Consider the following 10,245-nt stretch of genomic DNA (forward strand, 5'->3'; position numbering starts at 1 on the left):
AGAGTACATAACACTACTACTACTACAATTATATTCAATTATTCATATAGCATTTTTCAAAGCACAGTTACAAGGTTACAAGTAAATAGTTAATCAAGTTCAAGATCAAACATTTTGGCTCCACATGTTTACACAGTAAGTCTACTTCTATCTTTTTAATTCACACATATACCTGCTTTGCACAATCACTATTTATTCTGCCTCCTGCCAACATGGTGTCATGGTTACACTCACACACACAACCATTTCCTGTTGCATGTTCAATGTCACTTTATGTTTTATTTTAATACTAACGCTTGTCACTGTTGCCTGCCCGAGCCCTGCCTGGTAATAAAGACAGACCACTTATTTTAGAAAACTGAACTCTGACTGCAGCTGTGCTATTGGGTCCCAGTTCTACCAAGAAACCTTCCACATGAAACCTTGACACGACTTTATCAGCATATGGAAAAGTTATTATAACAATACGAGGGAAGTATTACACAGTTTTAGTTTTTATTTCAAGTTTTTGAAAATATAGCAAAGAAATGTAACTTATTCCGCACTGTTGTACCTGCATGGCCTATTGGCCTCCACTGGAGCCAGTTCACATGTAGCAGTGAATCCACATGGCCAATCAAATCCTTAGAAACATTATGCTCGTAAATGATTTAGGGTAAATAATTTCTGGCATCCGTTTGATGTAGGTTATGGATATGTGCTGGAGGCTAAAACCTGGAACGCTAACTGCTAGACCATTTGGGATCATAGACGAAGCTTCCAGGAAACAGTGAAACCGATATCAATGAATTAATTTCATACTTTGCTGTCCCAGCACTTATTATAGGGACGAGTAATGAAAGTAAAGAAGAATGTATCATCTACTCAAACCATCTATGAATGAAGCCATTGGTAGTTGACTATGACAAACAAAAGACAACAATCGACATACATTCACCAAATATAACTTCTGAATAACAGAACCTTTGGTGGGATTTATATAGAGAGTCATCAGCTCCCCCACAACAAATCCAGAGGTGACACTTATCTCAATGATCCATTAATGGCCATTCAAACTTCCTGTTACTGTTCAGATCAATATCCTAATACGTCTCTATGTGTGTTTTGCTCTTCAAAGTGCCATTCTAGTTGTTCTCTAAAACATATTGTAATGTCAGCATCATACATTCAGATTTTAATATACAGTAGAGCTGAACGTCTTACACTTCCATACATGCTGAATGTAAATCTTCTCTATGCAAAACAAATTAAAGATATTAAATCAGCCAAAAGGATTTGATGTTGTCAGTTGACATACTTTCCACTTCAACTTAATATAGAATATACTTCTTGACCTTAACCCCAAGTTGTTTAACATGTCGTAGACCTGACATGTGAGGATCTGTATTTAGCCTCTGTGTGGTCAAAAGACCGTCTACTCTCTTTGACTGAGCGCTTTCAAACAGGAAGTCTCTGCAGTGTCCTCACTACACCCCAGCAGACTACTTCACGTGAACAGCAATAAAATTAATTGAAGTTGACAGGAAACAGAATCACCAATGCTCTCATCAAGCAGTGTTGCTGTTACTCTTATTTTAGAATTGTTACCTCCACTAATGAGGTTATGTTTTCACCCCTGTCTTGGCTGGTTGGCTGCTTGGGAGAAGGACAGGACATGGGCCAAGAAACAACCCATTCAATTGAGGTGCAGATCGGGACGAAAGGGGCTGATCCAGGATGTTTTCATCACTTCTCTTCATTGCCTAAATTGTAGAGTAGTACTCAATTTCAGAAATTATTTTATGATTTTATTGTTGACTTCAGACTTTTTGATACCATGTGGTCCCTGTTTCAAACCTAATCTGTAACCTTTATACCCTTTTATTTGTGATATTATATTTTCTATTAATTAATTGAAAGGTGCTACATGAATAATTGAATACAATTGTATTAGTAGTAGTATTATGTACTCTAACTGCTTCAGATGTCTCTCACCCTGTGATTCTTTTTGAAGAACAAAGATTCATATCAAAGGTAGCAGTGATCATGTGATCAGTGTTGCCCTGCTGGCCAATCAACACAAGTCTTTACTCTGAAGAGAGGAGAAAGTATCGGGCTGTTTGTCATTCAACACGACGATTTCAACATGAAGACATCTCTGAAGTTCGTTCTCTACCTGACATGTTTCTTCTTGGGGAAAATGGGTGAGTTGTGTGTTTTTTAAACATTCAGTCAGTGCTGATGTTGATCACGATTTCATCTCTGTCACATAACATTAGCTGCTATTTTTCTTTTCTCCTTTTTCTCTTCAGTTCAGATGCATCATTTTATCTTGTCTCATCAAGACAGTGGATTCATATCAGCTGATGTTGGAGACAACTTGACTTTGCAGTGTTTCTATGAGGAGAGGGACAATACGATGTATTGGTACAAACAAAAACCAGGACAGAAACCTCAAATTATCTCAAAGACGTACAGATCTTCTAATACTATTTGGTCCGTGAATGAATTCAAGAACAATTCACGCTTCACTGTGGAAACTAATGATGTTGTGAGTCACATAAAAATCTCAGATCTGCAGCTTTCAGACTCAGCTACTTACTACTGTTTACAGAGTTGTTCACATAAGTTTGAGTTCATGCAGAGCGTCACTGTCAGTGTGAAAGGTTCAGGGTCTAACATCCAGGCTCTGGTGCATCAGTCTGAGAGCATCCAGCCAGGAGGTTCTGTGACTCTCAGCTGTACAGTTCACACTGGGACCTGTGATGGAGAACACAGTGTTTACTGGTTCAAGAACTCTGAAGAGCCTCAGCCAGGACTCATTTACACCCACGGAGACAGGAACGATCAGTGTGAGAGGAAACCCGACACACAGACACACACCTGTGTCTACAACTTGTCAATGGAGAGACTGAACCGTTCTCATGCTGGGACCTACTACTGTGCTGTCGCTGCATGTGGACACATTGTGATTGGAGACGGGACAAAGCTGGAGTTTGATGGTGAGTCGCTACCAGACTCATTTAATGAATAGTGACAGTTAGATCAAAAGAAACAAGACAAAACATTTGGTAAAATACCATGTGAAACAACTTGAAACAGTAACCCAGTTTGTCCTGTCTGAATGTCCCCACTGACAGTGAACCAATAGAACTTCAACACCAGTGGACGGTGGAGGTGTGCACCACAACTAAATATATATTTTTTATTGATGATTATTATTGTAATTGTTATTGGTGATGAAAGCAATGATCATAGTTGTGATGATAGTTTACTGTTATTATAAATAATAATAATAATTTTCCAAGATTTTATTTTTATTACTTTAATTATTATTTCAAAACTGGTTTGCTAATTATTTTTCTAAGATTATTTGTATTTTTCTTTTAATATAGAAGATACACACTCACACACACTGCTTTGTCATTCCGTTCTGTAAACTGTCCTCTTTGTTTTGTTCTGTCAATGTCTTGTCTCTTGACTCTTGTCTTGCAAAGTTGAATGAAAATTTCATAAAAGAAGAGACAAAATTAGTAGAACTTCTCCTGTTGCAGATGAAGTGAACTGGCTAGTGTATTTCCTGAGTGGAGCTCTGGGATTCACCATCAGCCTTTTGCTGGCTGTGTTACTTTACAAGATAAACAAGAGAAGATGCTGGAGATGTTCAGGTAACCACTCATCTAAGAGGTAAAGGCACCTAACAGGACATATGTGAACACAAGAGTGATTAAGTCTTTGTCTTTGTCTGTGTTTCATAACCAGAGTCTCGTACACAACCATCATCTCCCTTCACAACAAATGCAGAGGTAAATACAATCTTTTTAAGTGTGAAATTTACATTCGGCAATAAAAAAGTATTTATTATTATATTTTTTTATCAGTAGCCATCTTGATGTACTTATATGTTGTTTCTAGGGCAACCAACATACAGATGACCTCCATTACGCTGCAGTAAATGTGAATGTGGCCAGCAGATCAAGACGACAGAGGGACAACACAAACGATGAATCTGTGTACTCAAGTGTTAAAATGTAGGATTTTGTTTTTTTAGAAGGGTCTATGTTTGAGATGAGGGATTTCTCAGTCCTTCTTTAGAGGTGAAGCATGATTTTTGTCTGTAATGATTTTTATATCCTTTTTCCAAATATAAATGTGGCTTTTTTTGTGATTAATGATTAAAAGCAACTCATGATGTAATTACACTTTTATGGTTAGACATTGTGTGTTTGTGTGGAGGGGGGGGCGGCAATATTTGGACAGTTGCTGTTAGTCTGTGATGGAATGACACTTTGACGATGACATATGGAAAACGATGAATAAACGTCATGTAATGAAAGTTTGTGGCCCAGTTTCTGGGTGTGTGTGCAGCGGGTGACGGCTGCGTCTTTGATCTGAGGTGTGTTCACTTAGGGAGTGGGTCTACTGAGGAGCTGCTACGTGAGGTTATGACTTCTGTATTTCCTTGAATAAAAGAAGGTTTGTTCTCAACTAACTGCCAGGACTCTACAATATGAAGCTGTGCATCTTCCCGTCCTACAATAGTAACAATAAAAAACTAGTTTAAACAGGTACAGGAAGCATTGCAAATATTTATATTTGTAACATATTCAACAGACATTGAAACAGAACGCAGCATCTGGAGGAAATAGGCGAAACCCCAAGCGCTGCTCATCTGGTCCACGTAGCCGACCCTGATCTGGGCAACATAATGAAAACGCACAACGTTCTGTCATGTTTCCTCCAAGAGAGGCGAGAGGAGGTTTAGCATGTGGAAACAAACCCCTGCAGAGCTGAGACCCCATTTAAAACTTGCCTGTCCAAGGGTATTACTCATATAGCAGGGACCTAAATACGCTCACATTATGGGAACAAAACATGAGTCCCGATAATGTAAATCATACCATTTCTCATGTTTTAAGCTTCGGTTTAGGTCAGGGTATAGGTTGGAGTTATAGACAAGTCACTGTAATTCCTCTGAAGTCATGAAGACATATTGCAGAACACATCCAACACTTTAACATTGCATTTCACATTTTAAGTTGTAGTAGTAGTCCTCTCTGTTATTTATTTTTAATTTCCATACTGATCTATGAACAGGACGGGAAGAATTTGAATTTGACGGCTCATTGCATGGTTGGTCGAGTCTTTCCATGTTTTCTGCTTTGTTTTTTGTCGGTACTCCACACTCTCTCATATTAATTCAACAGTTGTTTATACTTTGGTTTTGTGAATAAATTTTATGTTTATTCACAAAACCAAAGACTCTGGCGTGTTATCTTCTTTAATATGTTCCCAAAAGGGATGACGTAGAAGCACACATCACTGACTCTCTTGCTGCTGGTCTAATTCATCCCTCTTCTTCACCGATGGGAGCAGGGTTCTTTTTGTTGAGAAGAAAGACAAGTCTCTCCGCCCCTGACTGACTACAGAGGCTTGAATGACATAACTGTGAAAAACAAGTATTCCCTTCCACTCATCGACTCTGCTGTTGGCCCCTTCATCAAGCTACCATCTTCTCTCAGTTGGACCTTCGCAATGCCAACCACCTGGTGAGAATAAAGGAGGGGGAGGAGTGAAAGACTGCTTTTTATACTCCACCCGGACATTTTGAATACCTTGTGATGCCTTTTTGGTTTAACTAATGCACCTGGGAGTGGCCAGGAGGCCTTGTTGCTCGCCTACAGTGAGTCTTCTGTGCAATGAGCTTTTTCCATGTGCTCAGCACTCCTGTCACCTTTGGGGTTCCACCAGCCAGACTGCTCTCTGCCTCCACTGCCTGCACTTTGTTGTGTGATGGAAATCTGGAAATACAAGAGGCTGGAACAACATATTTGTCTTTGTATATCTAAGAAGGGGCTTTCTGCAGAAAGGATCAACACTAAGGCTAAAGGACTAAGGCTTTCTCTCAGAACCAGTTCAGACTGGTTCTGTAAGCGCAGGATGGGAGAGGAATCTTAACACAGACAATTGATTTACATGTGTTTCCTTTGAACATAAGCAGACACACGTTCAGGTCTTTGGGCAGTCTAAAGGGTTTTCAAGTCAGCACAGTTCACAGACCATATAAACAGCTCAGGTCATGAAGTATTTGGACAGTTTGTGTATGTATGTAGACACCTGTCATTAAAGTTTTTAGACATGGCTGCAAAAATGTACTTGCCAACTACAACATAGGTTTCACACATACTTCCCCTCCTTTGTTTCCTTTTTGTTTCACTGCTGGTTTCCATTTAACTGTGTATTATGGGACCCAATAGCACAGCTGCAGACAGAGTTCAGTTTTCTAAAAGAAGTGGTCTTTATTACCAGGCAGGGCTTGGTACACAGGTAGTCAATATCATCAGACAAAAGTATCTGAAACGTCACGCAATAATCAGGTCAAACAATCCAGGCAAAAGTGGTTGAGAAAACTTATATTGAACATGCAACAGGAAATGGTGTGTGAGTGTGAGGGTAACCATGACACCATGTTGGCAGGATGCAGAAAAAAGAACAAACGGGCAGAGCAGGTATATGTGTAAATTAAAAAACAAAAGTAGACTTACTGTGTAAACATGTGGAGCCAAATCCAGGCCAAAAGGATTGATCATTTGAAAAAACAAATTGAAAGTGAGAATTCAAGTTTTGATCTTGAATTTTGAAAAATACAACATTTACTTTACATTAACATGATCAAAGGTTTTTTGGGTTAAATATAATTTTTATTGACTTTTAACTTGTTACCTTGTAACTGTGCTTTGATAGGTGCTATATGAATAACTGAATACAATTGTAGTAGTAGTAGTATAATGTACTCTCACTGCTTCAGATGTCTCTCACCCTGTGATTCCTTTTAAAAAGCAAAGATTCATATCAGAGGTGGCAGTGATCATGTGATCAGTGTTGCCCTGCTGGCCAATCAACACAAGTCTTTACTCTGAAGAGAGGAGAAAGTGTCGGGCTGTTTGTCATTCAACACAACGATTTCAACATGAAGACATCTCTGAAGTTCGTTCTCTACCTGACATGTTTCCTCTTTGGGAAAATGGGTGAGTTATGTGTTTTCTAAATATTCAGTCAGTCCTGATGCTTATTACGATTTCATTTCTGTCACCTAACATTAACAGTTATTTTGTTTTTCTCTTCAGTTCAGATGCATAAATTTAACTTGTCTCATCAAGACAGTGGATTCATATCAGCTGATGTTGGAGACCACTTGTCTTTCCAGTGTTCCTATGACGGGGATGACAAAAACATTTATTGGTACAGACACTAGGACAGAAACCTCAAATTATCTCAATAACGTACAAATTCTCTAAAGATTTTCCATTATTAAATGAATTCAAGGACAATCAACGCTTGACTGTGGAATCTAATGATGTTGTGAGTCACCTAAATATCTCAGATCTGCAGCTTTCAGACTCAGCTACTTACTACTGTTCAAAGAGTCGTTCATATGTGTTTGAGTTTATGGAGGGCGTCACTGTTAGTGTGAAAGGTTCAGGGTCTAACATCCAGGCTGTGGTGCATCAGTCTGAGAGCATCCAGCCAGGAGGCTCTGTGACTCTCAGCTGTACAGTTCACACTGGGACCTGTGATGGAGAACACAGTGTTTACTGGTTCAAGAACTCTGAAGAACCTCAGCCAGGACTCATTTACACCCACGGAGACAGGAACCATCAGTGTGAGAGGAAACCAGACACACAGACAAACACCTGTGTCTACAACTTGTCAATGGAGAGACGGAACCGTTCTCGTGCTGGGACCTACTACTGTGCTGTCGCTGCATGTGGACACATTGTGTTTGGAGACGGGACCAAGCTGGAGTTTGATGGTGAGTCTCACGTAATGAATAGTGATCACTACTCCTTAGGTTAAAAGTGTGTGACGTCTCCTGTCCTCTGGCTCTCTGCAGATGAGGTGGACTGGCTGGTCGTTTTCTTGAGTGCAACCTCAGCAATCACCACCCTGCTGAGCGTTCTACTGGCTTTCTCAATATGCATGATGAGGGTTAAAGGTAAATGCTACTATCTGTTCTTCATGAACCCAGTGATCATTATATGACATTAAAAAATTCATTCTGTCTTTTTAGATCCCCATGCTCCATCCTCCAAAATAAATGCAAAGGTAAGGATGAGCTGTTGTGTTACTGTACAAACACTTGTGCACATTGTCTGTCATGGCCAACAACATGACTGACTGTTTCTCATGCACAGGATGAGCAGAATGAAGACGACCCCTGGTACATTGCTCACAGGGAGATACAGATGAACAGATCCAGAGGACAGAGGGATGAAACCTGGAGTGAATGTGTGTACTTGAGTGTGAGGCAGTAGAGCTGGACACCTTCTGTATTTGTCTCTGTGTTTAATCACCACATTATGTCTTTACTGACATCAGAACAGTCCTGTCAATTAGATCTTTACCCTCCGTGTGAAACCTGTGAAGCTTCAGCTTGTTATCATCTAAATAAAGAAAGTTTAATTATTATTTGTGTGTGCATGACTTATAATTCTGTGTCTGTGCTTTTAAAGTAGTGCAGGTAAAAGTGGACGACGTGCATCCTGCTGAAGCGTGAGCTTTCTCATGAAGCTTTCATCATTCACAGACCACAGCTATCTGTTGGAAACATGGTGACCACATAAAAGCAGTTTTAACACAACCTCACATTGCTTGAGTAAGGTTTGTGTGACTTACTATCATCGTGTGTACCAACCAATATGATATGTGCTAAAGGGGCGGGGTCATTTGTTACAGGCTTATACACATTATGACATTAGACTGTATATAAAGTCTCGTCATGAACATAAATATATGTATAAACTAGGGCTGCTCGATTATGGAAAAAATCAAAATCACGATTATTTTGGACAAAAACAAAATCACGATTATTCAGACGATTATTAATATGTGCCCTTATTTTTTTAAACGACTAACCGGAAGTACCAGTCACTTCCGGTTCCGGTAAACACCGATTACGGCTGCGTGTCTTATTCCTCCGTGAAGCCATGCAGGATATCGGTGCCTGGTTATTCAAACCCTTAATGATGGCAACATTAACACTCTCCATAAAAACACTTTGTAACTGAGAACTTTGAAATTTCCTCTCATTATTAAATGTCCCCATCTGCCCCCCCACTACAAGCACACAGACAGAGAGAGAAAGAGAGGGGTGGGGGGGGGGGCTATGAGGACCATCATAATTTACCCCCGAACCCCGACATTGAATGGGTTCCATACAACAACACGCGGAAAATCGCGAGCTGATCCGCACGGGTCCGGTGTGAACAGCCGGCGGCTGCGCGCTGGAGAGTGGACACTACATCGTGTGGTGCTGCTGCTCGTCGGATTCGACAAACTTTTTCTACACTTTCTGTCGGTCACACGGGGGCTGCCCTCCCTCTGCCATTTTCCAGTCGTGCTGTTTTCTTTAAATACCTCCGGTCCCCACGCACACAACTCGCCTCCTTCACTTCACAGCTGCTGGAGAGTGAGTGCCTGTCAGCGGGGCCGCGCTGAATGCTCCGGCGGAGGGACTGAATTGCGCATGCGCGTCTCTTTAGAAAAAAATGCCAAATAATCGTTTCAACTCGATTATACTAGTTTGGAGATTGTTTGACCCATTAATCGTAATCACGATTATATTTCGATTAATTGAGCAGCCCTAGTATATACATTCACTAAATATAACTTCTGAACAACAGAACCTTTGGTGCGATTTATTTTGAGAGTCATCAGCTCCCCCACAACAAATCCAGAGGTGACACTTATCTCAATGATCCATTAATGGCCATTCAAACTTCCTTTCACTGTTTAAATTTTCTTTTCAGACCAATATCCTAATTTGTCTTTATGGGGGTTTTGGATCCAGGGTTACCAAGATGCAGACGACTTCCACTATGTTTCTTCTTTGAATATTAAATTCCCTAACAGGTCAAGACGACAGGGACAACAGAAAGGCTGAAAGTGTGTACTCAGCATAAAGCAGTGAAAGTGTGCAGCGCAGGAAACCAGAAATGATGTCGCACCTATGAGCTTTTGATACTAATACTGTAGTGTCCATAGTAAACCTTCCTGTTTGGAATGGATTGTTTTTTTGTCCTGTGTTAAAGCCCTGATGCTACTTCAGAATTATTCATTGTAATTAGTGAGTCCTCCTCAAACACTTAAACTATGTAATGTCCCTTATTCATCCCACCTGGTTTATCTGCACAAAGATTGTATACTTTCACACTGTTTGGCCTTGGTGCCAGTGTGCGCTCTTCAAAGTGCCATTCTAGTTGTTCT

The 10,245-nt window shown here is 40.2% G+C and overlaps 1 protein-coding gene and 1 pseudogene across 1 annotated transcript; both read left to right on the top strand.

Moving 5' to 3' along the window:
* Nucleotides 1-2,125: 2,125 nt before the first annotated feature.
* On the top strand, nucleotides 2,126-4,014 carry LOC133028827 (uncharacterized). The gene is made up of 5 exons (XM_061095862.1): nucleotides 2,126-2,192; nucleotides 2,292-2,981; nucleotides 3,534-3,647; nucleotides 3,742-3,785; nucleotides 3,895-4,014. The coding sequence occupies exons 1-5, from the start codon at nucleotides 2,126-2,128 to the stop codon at nucleotides 4,012-4,014; spliced, it is 1,035 nt and encodes a 344-aa protein (XP_060951845.1).
* A 2,935-nt stretch (nucleotides 4,015-6,949) lies between these two features.
* LOC133028828 (uncharacterized) lies at nucleotides 6,950-8,022 on the top strand (annotated as a pseudogene).
* Nucleotides 8,023-10,245: the final 2,223 nt, after the last annotated feature.

This window comes from Limanda limanda, chromosome 22 (assembly GCF_963576545.1).
Source record: "Limanda limanda chromosome 22, fLimLim1.1, whole genome shotgun sequence".
NCBI classification, from domain to species: domain Eukaryota; kingdom Metazoa; phylum Chordata; class Actinopteri; order Pleuronectiformes; family Pleuronectidae; genus Limanda; species Limanda limanda.